This window comes from Sinocyclocheilus rhinocerous, unplaced genomic scaffold, assembly GCF_001515625.1.
Source record: "Sinocyclocheilus rhinocerous isolate Xijiao unplaced genomic scaffold, SAMN03320098_v1.1 scaffold2264, whole genome shotgun sequence".
Taxonomy (NCBI): Eukaryota; Metazoa; Chordata; class Actinopteri; order Cypriniformes; family Cyprinidae; genus Sinocyclocheilus; species Sinocyclocheilus rhinocerous.
This window is the reverse complement of record NW_015665058.1, coordinates 86,003-110,519: the sequence shown is the minus strand read 5'-3', so window position 1 is coordinate 110,519 and position 24,517 is coordinate 86,003. Positions and strand designations below refer to the sequence as shown.

Below are 24,517 nucleotides of genomic sequence, written 5' to 3'. Positions count from 1 at the left end.
ATCGTGACCTTTTAAAAATAAATACTGTGATCGGTACCAGCGGATGTTTGAAAACAAAAGTTAAAAAGTTTGAATAATATGTATTTTTAAATGTATAAAACATGTACATTTTGGTGAATTAAAGGCACAATATGTAATTTTTTGCCGCTAGAGGGCGCGTATTCAAAACAAACAAATAGACAAAGGCGTAGTTTGATGACGCCGTGACTGAGTGTGGAATCATGGGAGTTGTGGTCTTCATCCCCACAGCCGATGCAATCCGACGGGACTCGGGCAGAAATCATGTTCATGGATGAGCTAATGATTTATTAACGTAGTAGAATGAAGCAGGGTGAGACTGAAAGCCGTCGAAGCAAAGCGAGGATGGACGCAACCCGGAAAACTATCGGCATTGATTTTTGCTGATAACCGATAGTTCCGCCGATCAACTATCAGTGCCGATTAATCGGCAAAACCGATGAATCGGTCGACATCTAATTATGAGTGTCTCAATAGACATGCGAATTCCCAATATTTGATATTCTTTATTTTGCTCTGTGCTGTTATGCATTGAGCTGCACTCTGTATGTTGTTAGGATGACAAAATTTTTTTGTTTAATTTAATTTAAATTTAATTTTAAATTATTTTTAGTCTGGCATTCCTCAGTGATCTAATAACACCGCTCGCCAATATCAAAATGATTGAGGCTGCCAATCAAATCAGTGACTGCAAGCATGAATTCTAGTGTGATGTTTCAGTAAAATACATATTTTAATAAATATAATTGCACTCCTTTCTGACACGCTTCATCATGCACACACATTAACACACACAGGGTCACCAGTAGCAAACAATGGAGCGCGCTTTGCTGGACAAACTAAGTAATTACACCATTCAGAAGCATTTAATCTGCGTTCTATGTTCTGTAAAAAAAATGTCATATCGGCGGCATATTCGCCGATACCGATATATCAGTGACAGACTCATATCGGCCGATAATATCGGCTAAACGATATATCGGTCGGACTCCAGATTGAATGCTTAACTCTTTTGAATGTTTAAATTGGCAAGGCTTAAAAACATGTGCAACTGATAAGCTTTCGTGACGATGCTCAGCAATGGCCCGTCAACTGTCCTCAGCGTCTTTTTAGGCTGGCCTCAGCCAGTCGGTTGAGATCGCCGGGGGCGCCCCCCCTCAGCCATGGGCCCGTATAATCGTCACCACCTTTCACCCCTCTAGCGACGGCCCTGCTCTGGACTCTCTTATAAGGCGTGGTGAGATTTACCTTTTGCGTGATGAAGTTTCGTGGTCTAAAAGGCGGGACCTGCTGTAAAGCATGTGTGAAACACTTCCCAAATATTTATGCTGCATTTTATATTCTTGAACAGTACTTTCTGCATCTGTCTTAAAAATTCTGTGACGTGGCTGAAAATTGAGTGTTTAACTGTGGAGTAAAGAGGTTCATGGGTTTATGCAGAGACATGCTGTTAATCTACAAAGAATGACACTTGACACATTACCTCTACAATCGATGTGCATAGACTCATGTATGACGTGATAACCTATGATATGAGTTTGGCTTTCAATTTCATGCGGCTTACAGAAAAGACAACAAAACAAAACTCAAGAAAGCAGCAGTTAAAAACACATCTGATTACAGCGATGTGGATGTTGCATGAGTTCTGCAGTTCGATACTCCAGTAAAGTCCAGTCACGTTTATTTATATAGTACTTTATGCCAGTGGTGTTCCGTCTATATAAGCTGCGAATGCGCCGCATACCCAGGCCATCTGAGCGAATGAGTTCATGGGCTAATTAATATAAACATGATTATAAGTTGATCCCTTCTCATTTGACATGTGACTTAAAGCTTAATAAAGTGTTGGGAATAAGCATGTAAAATTATTTATTTGAAAACAACGGTAATTTTCTGTAAATCTACGTCAGCGACAGTTGCTTCCAGGCGAGCGGATTCTCCGCAGCTTTGTCTCCTCCGCTCTGTCGCTATGACTCGTCAGGATTGTAGCGTGTTCTCAGTGTTTTGCTGTCATGTGGCTGATTTCACGCGTGAGGTAAGCTGTCCGTGAAGCGCTCGCCCAAGCGGAAAAATGCGCTGTTGCTGTCAGATCTGGATTGCCGAAAACAAAATTGTTTGTTGCTAAACTAACTTGACTAAATCATATGAAAAAAACATCATAACTGTATATTTTCCGTATACTTGTGTCACTTACAATTAAAGTACTTTTCTGGTTTTATTGTTGTGTGCAATGTTACTTGGCAATATTTTAAAGATATTTTATATATATATATATATTAGGGCTGTGTATCACCAGCAAAGTCACGATACGATACGTATCACGATACAGAGGCCACGATACGATACGTATCACGATACATGACTGCACTGAATTTCACCTCAGCAGAATTTAGAAAAACAGCTGTTTATTAAACACTGCTTACTATAGTGCCATTTCTAACTATTGGCAGAGCAGGCAGTTGACCTCTGCATTATGAAGGACCTCCATAACTGTACCACAGTACAATATAGGTAATGGCATATGTTTCATGTTTACATTGTGCACTCCCCACCAGGTACAATATTCTGATTGTTTGCATCTTGTTTTTAAGCCCATAAATAATAATGTACTTGTTCTAATAAATGTATATTGTAATGTACTCAGTCTAATATATTAAAAAAATAATTTACATTGCTGGTAGGTTATCATTGCACAAATTAACACACTCTCTACAATAAAAAAAAAATTAGAAGAGTTCTAAACTAACGCGCTGTCTTCACTATCTAACGCACACACTCTCAAGGCTGATTTAAGGCTGATTTATATTCGACGCGTCCGCAAGTTCGCTTTGAGTGCGCGCGACGTCGTTTCGCGTGGCGGTGTGCACAACATTTTTTGTAACTTTCCGCGCAGCTCCGCTTCCGAAGATGCACGAGTTCAAAGCGACTCTAGCCGAACATGCACGTCTGTGCCAGCATTTATGTGAAACAGAAGCAGTTTGATGTTAAGAGCAGTCACACACACAGATCACGTTGCGGCCGGACTCAGACATTCAGGAACAAACTTTTTAGCGCTGCCCCGCAGTTTTATCAACTAAATAGCTTAATCGCTCAAGAGCTACATTATCTTTCGCAAAAAGGAGCTGGTAGCATCATTGTTTCTAAAGGAATTAAAGACACAGCATCACTGTTAATAGAGAAACGCGGCAAAACGGTGGTAATTCATACATACACAGCCTCTCTCTCGCTCTCCGTGTCGTAAATGAACAGTTGATGAATTACACTTTTCTGAGAATAGAATATTAAAGTGGAGATCACTAAACTGCAAGCTAACCGCTGTTTTCAGAAAGCAAGCGCGTTTATCCACAGTGGAGCACCTATCGCCACTGCTTTATGCAATATAGAGCCTTAAATCAAGCAGCTTTACAGTATTAAACATAAAAAACCAGAGTCAGTGTCGCTTTCAGTTAGAATTATAACTTGATTTTCTGTTATAAAGCAGCTCTCCGGTGTTGAGCTATCTAATGATAAAATCTTTTTATTAGTTGGGGGGGGGTGTTATTTAATTAAAGTGATAGTTTGGTTTGCAGAGATCAAAGCTTGATCTACCTCAGGACTGTTTTGTTTATCATAACCCTATAAGGTATTTTAAGAGAGATTATATTGTGGATAAAATAGTTTATCACTTACCTTTATTTTGTTTCTTATCCATGGTGAATGAGAGAGTTTCTGTATCTGTCATCTCATTTTGTATGCCAAATATATTTATTTGTATAAATTAATTGTATAATAATTGTGTGTTTCCCACAGACTTGCACTCTATTTGTGGTGGCATATATATGCAAATTCATTCTCTGCCAGCAGGAGGCGCTGTTGGAGTGGGAGAGATTGGAGTTAGAGCTCTGCATTCCCGTGGCGCTCCCGACCAGATTTTTTGCGCCGCGGGATTAAATTCCCGAATAAAACGCGGTAGCGGTCGGTAACTCTGGTGTAATTTGAACGGGAGCTGGCGGTCTAACAATATCCAGTTCCCGACATCCATTTAGAACATCATATCTGCACTTTATTCTTATTGACCACCAGTACAGCCTTCACCTCCGGGTGAGTCACACATGTCATTCACAGTCCCTGAAGTGATTACCTTAATTTATTTGTTAGAATATGTATAACTCAATATTTTAACTAATTGCAAAAGCTGAATAATCAATAAATGTCTACTGATTAATCAGTGAAATAATCGATGATTAGTTGATTAGTCGTTCTAATAATCGTTAGATTAATCGATTATAAAAATAATCGTTTGTTGCAGCCCTAGTTCAGTCGGTGAAAACAAGCGTCGACTAATGCCAGCTGACACCAACAGGGGTAACACACTGATCAGACAGAACCCAATGAACGTGTCTGTGTTTGTCGGTGCAGCGTGAATCGGCCTTTACAATGCCATATGGTCACATGTGTTTCTGACTACCTCCATATGTTGTTTCCGGTTTCAACCTGTATCTGCTGACCACTTCTGATCCAATAACAAAAAAATGCATTTTAGTACCAGGTGTACTCCCAGACTTAAGGGCCTTTCGCACCGCGGGAACCTTTTCATAGTACCAGAACTAATTGTGGAACTTTAATTTCAACATCGTGATAATACCGTATACCGTAATAAAAGCATTAGCAATTAATCGCAACATGAAAATTTGATACCGGCATATCCCTAGACCTAAGTAGACATTGATTGGCCAAACGCGTACGAAAACACCCTCACCCGCCATGATTTAAAACGCCGTGTAAACATACTGTAAACATTGTGTCAACTTATTTCGCAGGTATGGAGAACAGCGATAGATGGACGGACGCTGAAGTGCAGGCACTTGTAGCACTGTCAGTTGTCGTTGGAGATTCTTAGTCCTCCTTTCCGTTCTTTCAATCGCTTTACGTATACGTCGACTTTCCATGTCCATTATTGTGAAACCCGCGAGACACAACAAAAACACAGCTCCGATCACAGCGTCTTCCATCCTCCTGTTGTTAATGTTGTTTTTCTTTGTTTCTGTTGTTGAACGCCGCGCACAAATGACGTCGCTGTCGACCGGCTTACGTCATTTCCTAGTACACACTGTCGGTGCGAATGCAACCCTTTAAATTGTCCTGGGAAATAGTTCGCGCAAAATCGTCCCAGTACTTTAGTACTGTACATTTAGTTCTGGAACTAAAGCGGTGCGAAAGGCCCTTTAAACTACTATATATAATGCTGAATATAATATGTAATAATGCAATGGGGGAATTGAAATTTGTTGGTCTTGAACATGGCAAATGTCAGATTGTACTAGTGAATTAAAATGGGGCTATTATTTTACTGAATAATCATGCACTGCCATTAAAAATTTATTTAAAAAAAAAAAAGTGACAATGCTTTTTAAAATATACAATATTATATAAATATAAACACTTTTTTAATATATGTAATTTGATGAGCATATGTGTCTAACATAATTCTGCTTAACTTATGTTTAACAAGTCAAAACTTCCTATTGACTACATTCATTCATTTTGTGGTGTTGTTTAAAGTATCATATTTTGAAAATAGTATTGTGTACCAAACTGAACCATCGTGACATGATTGTGTTGTTACTCCCCAGGTCATGAATTGCAGACATTCAGACATTTTATTATAGAGTCATTTTTGAGCTTCTGCTCTAATCTGTTGAGTGCAAAGGCCATAGCTACAGTTTGTTTTTAATTTCTTTTTTTTTTTTTTCTTTTTTTATTACTGATAATGTTTCACAAATCTCTCTTTCTTACTGCTAATATTCTACAGTGTTTTGGCTTTTAACATGCAATATGATAGAATGGTATCCGTAGCATCTCTATAGGAATCCATTGTTTTAAATGTATTTAAATTCATTTTAGCACCAAGTATTTGCGTTTAGTGTATTTTTTGTATGGTATAAACCAGTTCGACCACCGCTTCCATAAGCTCTTGTGAATGTTCAAATCACAGACATGTGTTGTGTGTTGACAGGAGGAATGCCAGCTCCGAAGCCAAGCCCAGGCTCACAGGAAGGTGCCATGCCAGCGCTTCACAGCATGGAGTCGGACAGCACTGCAACCAACATCCTGGCTTCTGTCAAAGAACAGGTAAGAACCTTCTTCACACACATTCTTGTTTCTGATAGTCAATGGTAACCAAAACTCACAGAAGCAAGAAAGTCATAAAGGGTTTGGAATGATAAATGAGGGTGAGTAACTGATGAGAGAATTTTAATTTTGGGGTTAACTATCGAAAAGTGCAAAAATTTCTACTAGATTGAAAAGCGTTTACTTAAAGATGTTTGGTGCTAGGGTACTTCCACAGGCAACGTTATTTAGGGATGCGATTTTTCCGTATTTGTACGGTTTTATGTATTTTTCAGACCTGAGAAGTACAGTAGAGCTCAAAATTAGAAAACAACCTGCAATTTCCTAAATTTCAAGGTCACTTCTTAGTCCTATTCGAAGTTATCCTAACAGGAGTAGAAGGGCAGTTTTTTAAGCTTATTTCATAAATTAATTGTATTCAGAAGCACAGAGGAAAAAACCTAAATAAGATATTTGAAAAAAACTCTGATAAAAATTTGAGAACATTTACAGATACCTCCAAGTTATAGGTGTTAATCTGGCACCTGGTGCTAATTTCCTTAATTATATGTCAATGTTATATGTATGCTGGGCCGCTCTAAGGTGACTGAAAGCCTGCGACAGGAGGTTGTCCAGATGAAGGCTTAAAGGGATGACCCTTTCAGCCATTGCAAGAGAAGTTGCTCATTCCAAATCTGTGATTTCTCAAATATTGCAGCTTTACAATGACACTAGTTTAAGTCCCCCCAAAAAGGCTGGTCGTCCACGTAAGATAAATGCACAGAAGAAAGGATAACGCTGAGATTCTCAATGGGGAATCGGTTCAACACTGCAGCTGGAATTGCTTGCCAGTTCAGCACTGAACAGGGTGAAGAGTGGACAAAGATCACACCAGCACAGAGAAACTACTGATGTCCTGTGGCCGCAGATGTGCTGATGTCATTCAAAGCAAGAGCCTCTACACTTCCTACTAACTTCTGACAGCTGTAACCCTCCAATCAAAAAGCTGTGTTTGTAATAAACTAATTCATCATTAAGATTAACTTTAAACTGACTAAAATTGCTTCCAGCTAAAATACAAGTCATATGTCCATAATAATGCTTTCCAGTAAAAAAAAAAAAAAAAGTCTTGTCTGAAAGAGGAGAGAAATATGCACATATTGAGCAACATTTACAAGCAAAAAACTGTCTAAAACCATTCTAAACAAATATGGCTGTGGCTTTTGATGTGAGAGGACAACAGGGACTTTTTCTCTGGAGGAATCATTATTATGGATTATAGACTTGTTTTTTGGCCAGAAGCAACAGTTTAAATGTAAAACATCTTGAAGATGGACTAATTACAAATGCACAGCTTTGTTCTTTTTCTTTTTTTCTTTTTATTATTTGTGGATTATTGTGATGTTTTATCAGCTCTTTAAGATAGATAGATTTGTTGGATAGATTATTTGTCCTCAGAGAGGAATTTCTTTTTCCCAGTGGGTGTGTAGCAAAAACACAACAGCACAAGTCATTTGATCACAGTAGAACAATCACAAGACAACCAAGGGGAAAAAAAACACCTTTTTTCAGTTTGGCATGAGCCAAGAAGGTACTAGCATAAATAAGTGCAAATTTGGCCTGGTGGTAGCGCTAGAGAGTTTGAGTTAGAGACTCCAAATTTGCTATGTTTAATGTTGAGACTGTCCTCTATCTGTGTGTTAAATGTCATAACTTTCCTGCAAGCAGTTCTATGGGCTGCCATACACTCATGAAGAGAAAAAAAAAGAAAATGAAAAAGAAGAGATATATTAGGTGCTTTGCCCCTAATAATAATAATAATAGTAATAATAATAATAAAAAAAAACCTGATCACACTAATCTTAGTTGATCACATGCCTGCTTATTAATTTTGTAAATTTTGTATAAGTATGTTAAAACCACTTATTTGAAAAAACAGGCTTTATAAAACACTTTACCCCAATAATTCTATTTTACTATGTGCCATAAGCACTTTTCTTGATTATTGATTGAATTGTTTCATTTTTATGTTTTTCTAAGTAGTAATATACAAAATGGCACAAGCGAATTGGACCAAATTTCACATATTGTGTATTCTACAATGTGTAGTTATTTCAGGATGCACAAGACTGTCTACTGTAGCGTCTGGACCCCTCAAACACACAATATATATTTTGTTTTTATATTTAACAAATACTCTGTACCCCCCCTCAGTTAACGAAATGGCCGCCGAGTTGACAGACATGTAATCTGACCAATTGCAGTTCACAAGCGAACACAGATCTCTATAACATCAGACGCGCTTGGCTGTGCGCTCTTATGTTATGAAGAGCGCCTGTTTTTCAGACGCGCGTCTATTTCGCAACCTGGACAAAACGCTATATATCTCACCGATGGAAGCACGCAGAAACGTGAAAATGGTCTTGTTTGAAAGAAGAGATCCTAATCTAAAAGATAATGTAGAGTATATAGATATTTGTGGCTGTTTGCGGCTGACTGAAGCAGTGCTACGAGTATAAATGTAAATTCGCTCAGAGGTGATTCATCGCGATTCTATTGAATATCATTCGATCTGTGATTGTCACATAATGAAATAATCTACATCGTCAAATTCCTGAGAATGAGAGCTTTCTTGTGATATATGACTTGACTTTTTTGTGAAAAATATATCAAATACACATTCTTCGTAAAAAAATGTCGCAATGGTTAGGCGGAAATTCGTGTGTGGGACGAATACATTTCTAAGCTTAATTTTACTGCGTTATGAATATAAAAACCAAAAGGAATGGTATTCTTTGTAAAGAAGACACTCCGAGCTTTCAAATGAACCCATATATGGGCTGATACCATATAAGGAAGGCTATGTAAATGAAGCATAAACATTTTTAACGCGATTTTGGCAGAGTTTAACTTAACCCGGGTTTTACAGTGTACAGAGTGAAATTACAAAACCTGACTCCCCAAATAAGAATATTGTGAAACATGGAACAAGATAAGCAAGGGTTATTTTATACCAGGGTTAAAAAAGACACTAGGTGATCTAAGTGTGAAAAGCTGAGAGAAAAGTCATACTCCATTCCCGTTCTCCCTCTTTATGGCGCAAAGCCAAATCCTATTGTTGACTAGTGTCAACAGGAAATTTGTCTCCAATTCCAATTCTATTGGAGAATACCTGGCCAATGTCATTTCCTTTTCCTTTAAAAGGAATTTCCTGGAAACTTTCACTCGTTTTGTTGAAATACTCACCCAAAGTAAAAGTAAAGGAGAGGAGAGAACAAGAGAAGCTTGTTTAATTGAGCAGCGTTTAGTCAGTTTAGCCCTCAGACTGTTAACCACCCCTCTAGCAGTTTAACCAAGGAAGAAGTGAGAAAGAGAGCGAGGGACGTCAGACCGGGAGGTTTTCCTGTGACTGTAGCGCAGAGCCGACTGTTGTAAAAAGGCTGGGATGAGTGATGTCACAGTGAGTTTACTGGTGTCTTGCTCTCTACTAGTTTTTCATGCTTTTCTTGTCATGCTTTCTCATGGTTTTGCCCTGAGGTTTTGGAAGAAATTTTGTTTGATCACTTAAATCAGTGCTGTTGCAGAATGTGATTATATGTGTGTTAGTTTAGCGTACGAGTTGTGATATTAGTATTGGTGTGTGTGTTAGGGGTGTAACGGTACACAGAAGTCACAGTTCGGTACATACATTCGGTACATACATTGTACATTCCTGCTCATCTTAATATTTATTAAGTCTACAGTATACTGTCCTGCGCATTTTATTTTATTCTTATTTTTTTATCTTACTTTTTCCATACCTATATTTATATATAATTTTGTGTTTGTATTCTTTAATAATTGCACTGTCCATGGAGCGGACCTGACTTACACTTCACTGCTGGTCATATATTCTCTATATAACCATGTATGTGACAAATAAAAATCTTGAACATACCTCAGTTTCGGGGTCACGGTTCGATACATGTTCGGTACAACAGGAAATTATTTTTTTCATTCATTTTGAACAGACAGTAGTGCTACACACACATGTAGCATGAACAGTTGTTTTGATTTGAATTAGATTGTATAATTTCAAGCAAAATCAGAATGGTCTGACTTTAGATTTGTGAAATTATGCTACATAAGACACCTGCACAAAACAAAAACAGCAGACAGTCTGAATGAAAATGCAAATGTATTTTCTGACAGCAGGTGGCGCTTAAGGAACAGCAGCGATATAGAGTTTCCTTGGTTAGTGCTGTAAACAAAGCAGCGCTGCGCTTATAAACACTACTTTAATATGCATTATATGGAGGTAAGAGGAAAAGAAAATGCCATTTCTGAAGACGGTCAGTTCCTCTCAGAGATACATAACCCCCCACATATTTGTCTTCCTATATTTCGAGCATCGTGATCTGCCTGGTACAGTATTTTCTCCTCTTTACAGACTTCATAAAAATTCCACACAAATTACATTTTGATTTCAATGCAGTTTGTGTGCAATTCTGGAACAGAGATCAGCCAAAATAAAAACCAGTTCAGATTTATAGCCGGTCAACCGAAACTTTCCCACACTTCTGATTTAAAACAAGCAGGCGGTTCTTCGAGCTCTTGCATGCCATCTGAACTCTCTGTTCTTGTTTTGGGTTGGTGCGTAGATTGTCTCTTCTTCTGCTCTTTCCTGTTGTGACCGTTCCTGAATCTGCATTGATCGCACTGACTGTATTCATCTGACATCTGGCATGAACCGAACCGTGACATCCGTACGTTACGGTTCGGGGCGAATACATGTACCGTTACACCCCTAGTGTGTGCGTGTGTGTGTGTTTGCCACGGTTTTGTATATGTGTTCTTGTTTCGTGGCCTTGGGGGGGGCCAACCATACCTTCGGTAGATACACACCATTGTGTTGTTTTGTTCACTGCGTTTGCACTTTTAAATTGTATGCTTTGCAACCAGGTGATTGTCTCTCAAAAAAGTTTTTTTTTTTTTTAAAAGGTATCTTGTGTCAGTGTGTGTATGTGCTGCCTGTGTCATTTTGATACATTGATAGAGAACTCTGCCTCTCAGCTCTTGGGTAACACATTTAAGGCAGTGGTTTGCAATCCTGGTCCTGGGGACACACCACTCTGCATGTAGAGTGCTGCAGCCGTGACATAAAACCTATGGAGAAATATATTTTGAACCATAATCCCAAACTACTACAACTGAATTCAAAATGATGAAACATATTCATTTCTGTCACTTCTTTATACAAGGCATCACAACTAAATATGAGGGAAAGTGTGAAAGTTGTGTGATTAACAACGTTCACTATGCTTTGTGCTCTCTGATGTCTCTATATAGATATAGCTATATATATATATATAAATCTTAATAGATAGATGCGCATATACATATATATCTATATTATATATGTATTTCCACCATGTTTCAAACAGACATGTACCCGGATGACCTACTACTTCCACTGAGATTCTGAAGTGCACATCCAGTTGATACTTTACTATCCCATGAGGCCACAGGAGAGGAGTTATGAATGGCAGTGAAGTAACGCAAATGATGCCATGAGTCACATGACAACGACAACATTTATATTTATGCCTTTAGCGCACACTTTTATCCAAAGTGACTTGCAAAAGATTTCTCTTCTTTTTGAAAGATGTGATGGGCTCAGCTTTTTGAGTGGAAGTTGGCAGCTCATTCCACCAGAGAGGAACAGAGAGGGTGAAGGTTTTGGAGATTTACGTTTTGCCTTGTTGTGAAGGAGCAGCAAGGCACTGCTCATTCAGTGACCTGAGCTGGCGGGAGGGAGCGTACATTTGTACTAGTGGATTGAGGTAGGAGGTGCTGTTCCAGGCAGAGTCCAGAAAGCCAGCATCAAAACCTTACATTTGATTTTGTGGCCGGTGGAGTGAGAGCAGGAGGGGTTTAACATGGACTCTCTTTGGCTAGTTTAGTTTTTCCTAATGTTGTAAAACATAAACCTACATGACCGGACCGAGCTCAGTTGGTCATCACCTTGCTGTCCTTGTTGGCCTGACATGGCATTGCAGGTGTACGTCTGGATTTCATTCATACACCATTCATACTATATAGAATGTACTTTTCTAACAGTTGAGAATTATGTACTCACTAGTTTGAACGATCAATCAAATGTAGTACCTACTTAGTCAGTGTGTGATTTTTAGATGCAGCTAATGTGTCAGAGAAGAGATGGATGCTGTATAGAGATTACAAGTGCCCAAACCTTGCAGTTTGTTGACATATCTTTGTTTTCCTTCTGTTGAGAAGGGATCTGAATATTCATGGCTTGAAACAGATGGAAAATTGAGAGGCATGTGCTGCAGTTCTGTGGATGTTTTGCCCTCCAGGTCTCCATGCTAGTCACGTGACTGAAAGCTCTAAATAGGTGACAGTATGATTCCTGCTCATTTGATCCTTGCTGTAAGGGTTTTTTTTTTTTTTTAAAGCAGCAGTGAAACTAGACGTTAGCAGCCTTGTCTGAACTAATGTGGACTTGTAAGAGGAATCATCGACGCAATAAATGACAAGGATCAAACTTTAGCTCTTTGATGTTAGTTACCTTTTGAACTACATCTTCTTTCATCACAAGACCTTAACGTTAGATACATAAAAAGGAGGTACCTGTTAGTGAATAGTCTGTTTGAATATCCTGAAATATATGCAGTCCACTACCATTAAATATGTTACGAAGTAAATAAATACATCTTTTGAGGAAGAAAGAAAAAAAAGTTTGTAGGGCCCTATTAGGGTAATGTAGCACTGCCAGTTGTCGTTGGAGATTCTTAGTCCTCCTTTCCGTTCTTTCAATCGCTTTACGTATACGTCGACTTAGTACACACTCTCGGTGCGAATGCAACCCTTTAAATGGTACTGGGAAATAGTTCGTGCAAAATCGTCCCAGTACTTTAGTACTGTACATTTAGTTCTGGAACTAAAGCGGTGCAAAAGGTCCTATTGTTCAAAATGTAGAAATTGAGACTTTTGGACTTATTTTTTCACTGAATTGTTTTTGAATTCAGGTACTGGTACCGTACTGGTTAAAATGTGAACAGTATCCAACCCTCACCACGGAAGTGTAAGAACAGTTCCCCAAACCCGAAATCCGACTTTAAAATGAAATTTTGACCGAGACCATCTACGTGAAAAATGGCGCCTGCTCAAGCACTGTTTTCGCGCCGATAATCGACTGAGCTTCTTGTTCCCACAAAGCGTAATTAAAAAATGCGGAAAAACACCTGTAAAAACCAAATACGGAAAATTCCTTCAAAGTATTATGGTATATTGTACTGTATTTTTACAGACTTTTTTTTACAGTGTAGGCTGATAGTAATCTGTTATTAAAAGGAAAATGGACTATGCGACTGTTCATTTTTGTTTATCAAAAAAAAAAATCACATTTAACTAATATTCCTAAACACAATTTCAGGAAGAGTGAAACCATTTAATCTGTCAATTAACTGCCAGAGCACATAAGCAGTTCTCACCTTGCCCTGGCATCAGCTGTCTGGCATTCCCTCAATCTCCTCAACTCCTCCAACATAATTTAGGTATCTTGCCATTCATACTTATGTTCTAAGCACTACTAGTATCTCGAGTTGAAGTCACTTCCTCAAGCCCCTACTGTGAACAGCAATTGGAGATGACACTTGGTCACTTCTGTCGCATTAACTATGTGAAGCCACAAAAAAAAAAAAACACTCATGGACGTGATTCGGATATGTTAAAGGGTCAAAAATGCAAAGTAACACTTGGTACCTTCATGGTCAAAAATGAACAACGTAAGAAATGAATGGGATGTACAAAAAATACGGAAAACAAATTAATAGAAAAAATATCTCATAAAAATATCTCATAAATATATCTATAAATTTTTTTTATAAATAGTGTAGTATCATAAAATCCCCCTAAAATTCTAAATGACAATCAAAAAATATTATTGAACAAAAATATATGAGATGAGCAGATGAGATTCGGCACGGAGTTGATGTTCTTCATGGAGCTTGCTGGCTAGCCTAATCAGTCAGTTGAAATAGATTAGAATGGTTGTGATTGTTTATTGTAACTTCACTGTCTGTATTCCTACCTTTCGGAAACAGCTTGTGGTGCAGATATGGTAATCTGGTCTGCTCTCTTAGCCCATTGATAGACACACACACACACACACACACACACACACGTATGGACAGAGAGGGTGTAGTGGTTTGTTGTTCAGGTGTCGCTTTATGGCTGTGCTGTGTGTGCTCTTTGAAGGGTTACTACATTGTCATTTATCAGATGTTTGATTATCCAAAATACTGGACATCTGCTACAGTCAGAGGCCCACTGAAATGCAGGGTCTGTTTAAAAAGATTGCTGACAGGGTTTGAGTTGAGTGGATCAGGTCTGCTAATTTTCTTTTTGGGGACAGTGGGAGTGTAAAGCTCTGATGTCAACAGATTGTTCTCTAGAGTGCTGCTCTCTCTGTGTGTTGAGAATTTATAGTTGTCACCTTTTAGAGCAGTGCATTACCCCTCCTCAGTGCTGCAGGACAGAGAACTTACTAACTGTAAGGTATATAGCACTATAGGGTGCGTGTATGTGACATGATTACTTTCAGTGTTTGTTGAGGGCATTTTAAAGCATTTTTTATGTTTTATGTTACATGCAGTGCGTGTGTTTACTGCTGGCCTTCATTTAGAGTCTCAATCACGATACTGATCTTCATCAGAGACAGAGACTGAGTGTGTGTATTGTGTTTAGGAGCTGCAGTTTGAGCGTTTGACTCGGGAATTGGAGGTGGAGCGACAGATTGTGGCCAATCAGCTGGAACGATGCCGACTGAGTTCAGAATCCCCAGGAGCTGCTAGTGGCGGGTACACTCTCTCACACACACACACACACACACTCACGCACGCCCACTCTCACACACACTCTCTCTCTCTCTCTCTCTCTCTCTCTCTCTCTCTCTCTCTCTCTCTCTCTCTCTCTCTCTCTCTCTCTCTCTCTCTCTCTCTCTCTCTCTCTCTCTCTCTCTCTCTCTCTCTCTCTCTCACACTCACACTCACAACACGACTGCGGCATTACCCCGCTGACCAACTGATAGTGTGCTTTTACATAACTATTTTTTTCCATTTAGTATACTGAAAAAAGTGGAAGAAGAGAGTAGAAATTAAAAAATGTGGCCACAGCAATACAGGGCCAGCTTTCCACCAATACATAATCATCATGCCAAAAGAATAGCAACGTAAAAGTTTTTAATACATTTTTAATAAAATAAAATAACTTGAATATTAATGAAAATATCTAAAATACTCAAAATAAAATAATCTATATTTTTATTATATATATTCATATCTGTAATTTTTTATTGAACAACATACAGTTCTTGAATCCTCTAGAATCACATAATGAATCATGATTAATTTATTTAATATCAACGCTCCTAGTTTCTGTTAATAAAGAAAAGTTTGAAAACAAGCAACTTTGTCGTAATTAGAACAGAAATACAAGAAATAATAAAATAATGTGTTAAAATAATGTGTGCTCTTATCATTTTGTGGACAAAATCCCCCGAATTTCACCCCGATCGGGAGCTGTATGTAGGATATGAGCGCCCATCTGTTTTCAGTGCAGCTAACCTCGTGTCGCTTCATGTCATGTCATCGTATTCAATTACCATCTTTTTACAGTAGCTCACCTGTCATAGTTTAATGAGTGGGTACTGTAAAAAGATGGTCACTGTAAAGTGTTTTTAAAACCGTTTTCATAGTTATAGTTTAACGTTATATTATCGGCTCGGAAAATCCGTTAATTTGACTAGAAACACCAGAAATCAACATTTGTTTTTAATCACACTCTCTTTTTCTTGTGCACAATTTGCTACCAAAACAATACTACAACACCGTAATCTAAGGAGAAAAATAATATTTTCCGTGCTTCTTCTCCCTCATAAAAACCTACTGATAGTGAAGAGTCCGTAATCTAACAGCAATTTGCGAAGTATTGCAGAGTACTACTAAATACTAAATATTAAATTAAAAACCCAACAATTTGGAGAGTGGAGTGGAAAGTAAGGAAAGTGGATTTCGAATCTGCCCTTTCCACCAAATTGTGTATAATTCTCTGATTTTGATATTAGACTTTATCTTTAGATATTCTAAAACAGTCTAAACCAGAGGTGTCCAATCCGGTTTTTGGAGGGCCACTAATAGATCAATATTAATAAATGTTGTCTGTAAACACCAAAATGAGCATAACACATAAGCATCTTAAGATAAGTGAACTTTCATTATTCCAAGGTCTGCATTTATCCGTTCCTAAATGAAGCAGCCATAAGGTTTAAATGATGTTCAGTGTATAAAAAGTTGTGTATATGATATGCAAGGAGTGAATAATAAAGTATATAAACAAAGCCAGCATTAGAATGTGTTGTGTCAATAGCAACAGCAGCTATGAGGATACAGCAAAGCATTTCTTTCATGACAACATGTTGTAAAACAAGTGAAAACAGGCACCTTATGGTAGAGAAAGCTAACAAGATTCATGCAATGTGAATCTGTTTGTTCACGTAGTGGCAATTAAAGGGTAAAAAAAAAATGTTTATATCTTAACAGAGATATACAGGTTCCACATCCCTGAGAAAAATGTTAACAATTGTTTATTAATAAGGGGAAATTGTATGTTTTATTACTGTGCTGTATTGTGCAAGGCATAATGTACATCCAGCCTTCGGGTGATACAAGACCCCTTCACTTCCCGTTGTGGTCCTGATCACCCTGTCTGGGTTTATTCTGCAATAGCAACCAGCTGGGTGTACGTTATTATGCTTATTACACAGCTGCTTCCCACTAGGGGTGTAACAGTACACAAAAATGATGGACTGGTAGTACATACCTCGCTTTTGAAGTCACTGTTTGCTTGGTTGGTTGTACAATTTTTGGTAAAGCGGGGAGGGAATATTAAACAAGAAACTGCTTATGTTTTTCTTTTTTGTTAAACAGTGGATTACTGAACAAATTGTGGCTCTGTCTTTAAAAAAAATCTATTAGAATTAAACATTTCTTAAGGATTAAAAAAATCTATGCTAATGCTGTAACTATATAGGGAACCCTATTACTTGCAAATTACTATAATATTAAAGGTTACAATTAATAACAGAATCAGAGCTATTAAATTAAGGTATAAAATAATAAATAATTAATTAATTAAGGTATCACTAACAGGTTAAGTAAAATATAATGAATATGTAGGCTAATTGCAATGTGGGAAGCATGACAACGGAGTTGAGGATCCAAATGTGAGCTTTATTCAAAAGAGTGGTCAAAACGGGCAGGGTCAAAAACCAGCAAACAGGTACAATCCAGGGCAAACGAGTAATCTACAAAACGGGCAAGGGTCAGGGCAGGCAGCAAACAATCAAAAACCAGATACACAGTCCAGGGATATAAACACAGGCAAGGCAAAAATGAGAAAACACAGGAACCAGGAAACGCTACAGGCTAGCAATACTCAGCAATGTGTGTGTGGATAAGTGCAACCTTTATAGTCCTCCTAATATGTGACAGCTGTGAGCTGATGATGAGTCCAGGCAAAGGATTATGGGAAATGGAGTCCAGGAAACAGGCAGCTTCTTTGGCCGTAACAGGACAGGCAGAGATTTCACTTACGGCCTCCTTGGCCGTGACATGACAATCAGAGGGATCACAGGCAGCCTTTTTGACGCGGCTGGACCGGCAGAGAGTTCAAAGGACAGACGCCGCCGCCTCAGGAGGTTCTGCAGCAGAAGCCGCCACCTCGGGAGGTGTTGGAGCAGACGCATGCACTGGAGCGTATTCAAGGGCTGGAGTCGGCTAAGGAGGAGTAACAGAGCAGTGAGTAGCCCAAACACACAGGACTCCTTGGCCGTGACATGACAATCAGAGGGATCACAGGCAGCCTTTTTGACGCGGCTGGACCGGCAGAGAGTTCAAAGGACAGACGCCGCCGCCTCAGGAGGTTCTGCAGCAGAAGCCGCCACCTCGGGAGGTGTTGGAGCAGACGCATGCACTGGAGCGTATTCAAGGGCTGGAGTCGGCTAAGGAGGAGTAACAGAGCAGTGAGTAGCCCAAACACACAGGATGGCGACCGCCATTACAGGGAGCACTGAGCCTAGGGCAACAGTCTCTGTGATGACTCGTTCTGAGGCCCTTGGGATGTCTGCTGCTTGCACCGACATCAGCGGTGGATCCTCCACACTGGATGCCAGTCTCGGACACCTTGGGACTGACCTTAAGGCACTGGGCATGGTCGACATGACGTGAAGAGACTCTGGAATGGCGGCCATCTTGAGCAGAGACTCTGGGCTGACAGCCATCTTGGGAAGAGACTCTGGAGTGGGAGATACTGCAGGAGTTCTGTGTTGTTCCTCCACAACACCCACAGTAAATGCAGAGCCACTCAGTTGCAGTGCCAGATCTATGTAAAACTCCAGTGTCCAGTGAGGATCATGCAAAGGCATAAGTGAGCTGAGCGGTTCAGATAGCCCCCCACGAAAAAATATCATCAGGCATTCCTCGTCTATACTAGTCAAGTGTACCAGCTCAACAAATTCCCTCACGTAGTCCTCGATGGGCCGATCTCCCTGACGGAGGCATATAATTTGTGCTGCTGGATTCATATTTTTGCTGGTCGTTAAATAAAGCTGCTGGATCCGGGTGTGGCAGAGTATTCTGTAACATGGGGAGCGTGACAACGGAGTTGAGGATCCAAATGCGAGCTTTATTCAAAAGAGTGATCAAAACAGGCAGGGTCAAAAACCAGCAAACGGGTACAATCCAGGGCGAGACAAAAGAGTAATCCACAAAACAGGCAAGGGTCAGGGCAGGCAGCAAACAATCAAAAGCCAGATACACAGTCCAGGGATAAAAACACAGGCAAGGCAAAAACGAGAAAACACAGGAACTTGTGGGCACTCCAGCTATATTGGTGTATTATACAGCTATAAATACTCCTATAGCGTTCATTTCTCTAGTGAGCTGTGGCGCCTGTCACACCACATCAAAGCAGGGCCGTAGCCACAAGGGTGGATCAGAGTGGCAGCTACAACACTAGAATAGAGGTAGAATTACAGTTACATTTTTTTAAATTTTAAATAGCATTCATTAAATAAATCAAGGAAACAAATGTTTGATCAAAATGCTGTAACAACTGTAACCTTGTCGTTATATTTTTATTACTTTGTTGTAAGAGAACTACCAGTAACTTTCTAAGAATGATTGACACAAACTTGTTCATCTGTATAACCATCTCAGTATTATAAGGTATCTGCAATTAAAATTGTAAGTAAATGCAATTTAAAGCCCTAAAAACTCACTTGAAAAAACATTGTTTAAATACAGTCTGGCGCTTCTGACTCACAGCCTGTAAGTAAGTTTTTTTTTAGATTTAAAGAATTTGCCACAGATGATTCCAACGCGAGTTTGAGCAGTGTAGAGTAGCGCTTATTGTTTGTCATTTCTCCGATCACAAATGCAGACATGGTTTTATGTTTACGCGGCGCAATACGCAACGCAAAGCGTAAAAACAGTGTAAGTCCTTACAATCAATAATTATGTCCCCACTGGATGCAACAAATGCCTCGTTTGTAATGGGTTTTATTGGTTTTGTCTCGTCGCGCCGGACACATGGAAACCATAGACTGTATGATGGAAACAGTATGGTAAGGGGAGTAACATTTCTGAGAAACAGTAATGTACATTATGTGGAAAATAATGTGTTTTTTGAACCTTAAACCGCATAAACGCATTGCATTACACCAAATACACAAAATAATGTTCTTTTTAGCAGCATCATATGATCCCTTTAAATAAATGTGATTGCACACATAATATGCATGAAGTAAAAATGCAACTGTTGCATCACTCTTGTCATTGTAATTGAACAATGAAGTACTTGAGTTAATTGAGTAATATTTTTGCAAACAGTATGTTGTCAATACCTGCAGAGAGCTATGAATTATGTTAACAAAACACATAAAATAATGATACACTGCATTACACTCTTGCAGTGATGTGTAAATGGATTTTCCAATGTAAATTGTTTTTCATATTTTATTGTGAATTTTTTGTTCTCACAATAATTGCAGTTAACAAATTTTCAGATTCTGCCAGAGAATGATGGTTATTCAATGTTAAACATATTATGTAATCTGTAAGCCTAGGCATATTTAAAGATAGATTCAAGACCATTGCGAAGCTGAAGTGGCCAAGAACAGTCTCATTTGGCCCAGTTACTGTGTGTTGAGCTACAGTATGTTGTTCCATGTGCCACCTGGTGGATGTTGAGTGAAGCACAATAAATTTAGTTACATTCTTAGAAGCAAACACAACTTTTTTTTTGGCCAGATTTTGTTTGTTAGCACCAGACATCAGATTTTGGGCAGTCTACGTTTCACAGAGAATTACATAGTTTATAATTATAAAAACTGCTAAAATAAATAAACTTCTCTCAAAAGCTGAAATAGTAATATACTATTTCAACATTTCCAGATTTTCCTATTAAATGTTTTCCTATTAAAACATAAGAGCTTGTACTATCACAAGCCCAGAAACTTCTTATGCAGAACAGATGTTATGCAAGTTCATTTATTAGGGAACCACAATCACAGACATTACAGTCGATAGTTTTAGTTTTAGAAGCAGAAAATAGCACAATCAGCCTTGCGAATGAACACTGACTTGCTGTATTGCACTTTTCTTTGAACAGAATATCGCACTGGGGATGGCTAAACTCCAAGCTTACCAGTGTTTTCAGATAACCCGCACTATTTTTCCACAGTGGAGACGAATTGTATGCATGGTTTCTAGGTTGGGGAAAATGTATAACACTAAGCAGAAAATTCCCCTATTGTGGAAGTGTGAAGCTCTGGGGCCAGTTTCATAGTCACTATGTTAAGACTGTCTTAAGAACTATTTCTACCAACTAGCAGTTAGCCAAGGGGTAACCAGTCTTACTTTTCCATTCAAATTAGAGCAGTCAGCCTTTTTGTAACCGATTTAAAAAAGTTATGACCAGTCTGGTAGAAAAAAAATTACATGACTAACTTTAAGACTAGTCTAAGGAGTTTATGCAACCGGCCCCTGATTGGGGATCACATGTCTTGATATCAGGCCTATATTATTTATCGGTAATTCATTTATTCAGTAATTTCAGAAATCTTGACTTCAATTCCATTTTAAATGTTGTTTTTGTATTTAAATTATGTGTGGTCCAACAGTCTGCGCATATGCTGCAGAATAAGTCAAACTGTTTAGATTCATATCAGCAAGGAGTATGTGACCGTATCAATATATGGCACACAGCCCTATGATTAGACCTAACTGTCCCTGTGTGAGGGGATTTTTACTTTTGACCAGCAGAAATCTTTCACTTTTCTATTACGTTTTAAATGCTGTTTTTGTATTCAGATTAGGCCACTAGTCTGCACACTTGCTGCAGAATTGATGCAGACACTGCTGTGAAGGTACTTGTTACGGCAAGGAGTATGTGACAAATATATACATTGAATATAGGCCTAGAGCAGACCTAACCGTCCCTAACTGTGGGGGTGTTTATACTTTTGACCAGCACTGCTCCCTGTGCTTTGGTGGATTTACACATACTGTACATATCTCAGGGTGGAGTGATAATGCGAAACACACTCAAAATTGAGTAGGTGAAGTGTCTCTCACTCCTCCGCAGTATGCTGGTTTAGATGCACTGCTCAGTTATTGATATGATTAATTTTGTTGTTACATTATGACTTGTTAAATGTCATTTACTCATCCTCATGTTACACTAAATTTGTATGACTTTCTACCATCGAAGGATGGTAAATGACTGTCATATGAACATTTTGAAAACAATATTAAAAAGTCATGTGAAAGCTTTGACTGACAAACAGACACAGATTTTGTTATTCTCCTCCAGCTTGGCTCTCAAATCCCATTCCACAGCTTTGGCAGTGATTTTATGTGACAGAAACATTAACTTATTTTCTGTTTGTTCCTTTTTTAGCTCCTCTGAGATGTCTCTTCCCTGGAGATCTGCAGGTGTGGAATCATTGAGTGAATGAATAAACCCAGTTTTAACCAAGGGGGATCCCCAATGTGATTTAATCATGAATTAATTGATGACAGCTTTTATACCTCAGTAAAGAGCAGAGCAGTACAGTTCTATTTATACAGCAGGCTTTGCCAAAAATATGGTTGAGAGTCCTGAAAAATTGTGGTCGTCACTCCCTTAAATAAACAAAAACACACACATGATTAGCCTGGATCGCCTTCAACCCTGAAAACCAAAACATACTGGAACTGCACAAAGTATAATTTGTCATTTTATTCAAAATAGCAAATTAAGATATTCTCTGTCTTCAAACATGCAGTTCTTAGTTTTAATCAAATTCCCAAATAATTATTTGTAGGTTGATTTGTGACTGTATGTAATTGAGTGTATGTAGTGCCATGACTATTTAATAACTCATGCTGTACATACACATAGCTTAGCTTTTCACTGCCAAATTTTAGATCCTCTCCTTATGTACGAAGCATTGTCACGTCACAACAAACTCTGTGTGAAGCGAAGCAGTCCAGTGAATGGTTTTATTTCACCTCTAGAGGACGATGTTACACCGCTAAACCAAATACTTGCAACTGTAAGCAGGGATTAAAGTTCCGTTGCTATGACGGACTTCTGTCAGTTCATAAAGATAGTCACTTGCTTCATTCCTGAATGATTCAGTCGTTCGAACGAATCAATTGAATCAATGATTCAGTGATAAAATCAGTGACTTGCCGCCACCTGCTGGCGGATTTAGTTTTATTTTTTAGCTTATTATTTCAGTTATTTGAATCATATTTCTGTATTTAAAATGTTATATTTAAAACATTAATCTTCACATGAATTTATGAATTTAATTGCACTCATGCCACCTTTGAGCCTCATTAAACGTCTGAAAATGTACCTACAAGCCACTTTTGTGTTCTTCTGTGCCACCTCTGTAGTACAAATTAATTTATTAATACTAATTTCATATGATTGGTAACTTATTTGTCTTATTCTACATATAGTTTTAAATAGAAATTTTAAAAAGATTATAAACATAAATTTTTGAATTTGACAGATGAAAATGATGCCATTACAAAGGTAAAAAGAAAATACTCCTGTAAGTCACTTTAAGCAGTCAAATGTCACCTTGTATTAGGAAAGCAAATTTTTGATCAGAATTTTTGATTATTGATCAGAAGGTGCTCCTACATTTTTAAATTAGGAGAACAAGCGCTCCTAATTACAAGAAGAAAAAAAACTGCTCTTAAACTGGGTGTGTGACAGGTATGGCTGAGGAATGGGGTTTGGTCGAAGAAAAATTTCCAGTTAAAAGATTTTTTTTTTTTGTTTAACCCCTGCAATATAATAAGAAGTAGAATAAGACAAATAAGTTACCAATCATATGAAATTAGTATTAATAAATTAATTTGTACTACAGAGGTGGCACAGAAGAACACAAAAGTGGCTTGTAGGTACATTTTCAGATGTTTAATGAAGCTCAGAGGTGGCATGATTGCAATTAAATTCATAAATTCATGTGGAGATTAATGTTTTAAATATAACATTTAGAAAACAGAAATATGATTCAAATAACTGAAATTATAAGCTAAAAATGAAACTAAATCCGCCAGCAGGTGGCGGCAAGTCACTGATTTTATCACTGAATCATTGATTCAATTGATTTGTTCGAACGGCTGAATCATTCAGGAATGAAGCAAGTGACGTCTGTATGAACTGACGGAAATCCGTCATAGCGACGGAACTTTAATCCCTGTGTAAGTAGAACAGTGCTGGTGCATGGTGGATCACAGAGGAATCAAAAACTCCCAGACTATCACAGCTGATTTTTAAACAATAGTCCCACAAAGCATCGGTGGCAGTTAAAAAAGTTACATTGGATTGACTTCTAATTGAAAATGAATGATTTTTTTCATCAAATCATGCAAATCAGTCAGTTTAATTGAAGAATACCAAGACAAATTTTTTTTTTTTTTTTTTTTTTGCTTTGGATTAACTGTTCACTAGCAATGTGCACTAACAAAGTAAATGGTGTCAATTTTGATTTTATGCAGACTTGACTGTAAAATTTGTTTTCTTTTGAGGCTTTTTATTTTGATATTCGTTCCAGTTTACCTGAGGAGTTAAGATAACATTTTCCATATGCTGAAGTAGACATTCATTGGTAGACAATAGAAGAAGCTGGTGACCAGTTTTGTACTGTGACCCAAGGCCAACACAGTATTTGTAACAATGTAGCCTGCTACAACTAGACAGCATATTAACAGTGCAGTGTTTCCCCTGCCATTATTTTAAGGGGGCGGCCCGCCCCCCCAACGGCACCCCCCGCCCCCCTTGAAGG

General features: G+C 38.3%; 1 protein-coding gene across 6 annotated transcripts in view; it reads left to right on the top strand.

Annotated features, from left to right (window-relative positions):
* The window catches only part of LOC107731101 (plakophilin-4-like), a 93,795-nt gene that overhangs the window by 21,708 nt on the left and 47,570 nt on the right, over window positions 1–24,517 (top strand). For 5 of the 6 annotated variants that reach the window (XM_016542090.1, XM_016542092.1, XM_016542091.1 and 2 more), the window contains exons 2-4: window positions 6,014–6,129; window positions 14,857–14,969; window positions 22,129–22,163. In XM_016542090.1, the coding sequence (XP_016397576.1) occupies window positions 6,019–6,129; window positions 14,857–14,969; window positions 22,129–22,163 (259 nt within the window). In that variant the 5' untranslated portion in view covers window positions 6,014–6,018. The remainder of the gene's footprint in view (window positions 1–6,013; window positions 6,130–14,856; window positions 14,970–22,128; window positions 22,164–24,517) is intronic. The other variant, XM_016542093.1, reaches the window with a different exon arrangement.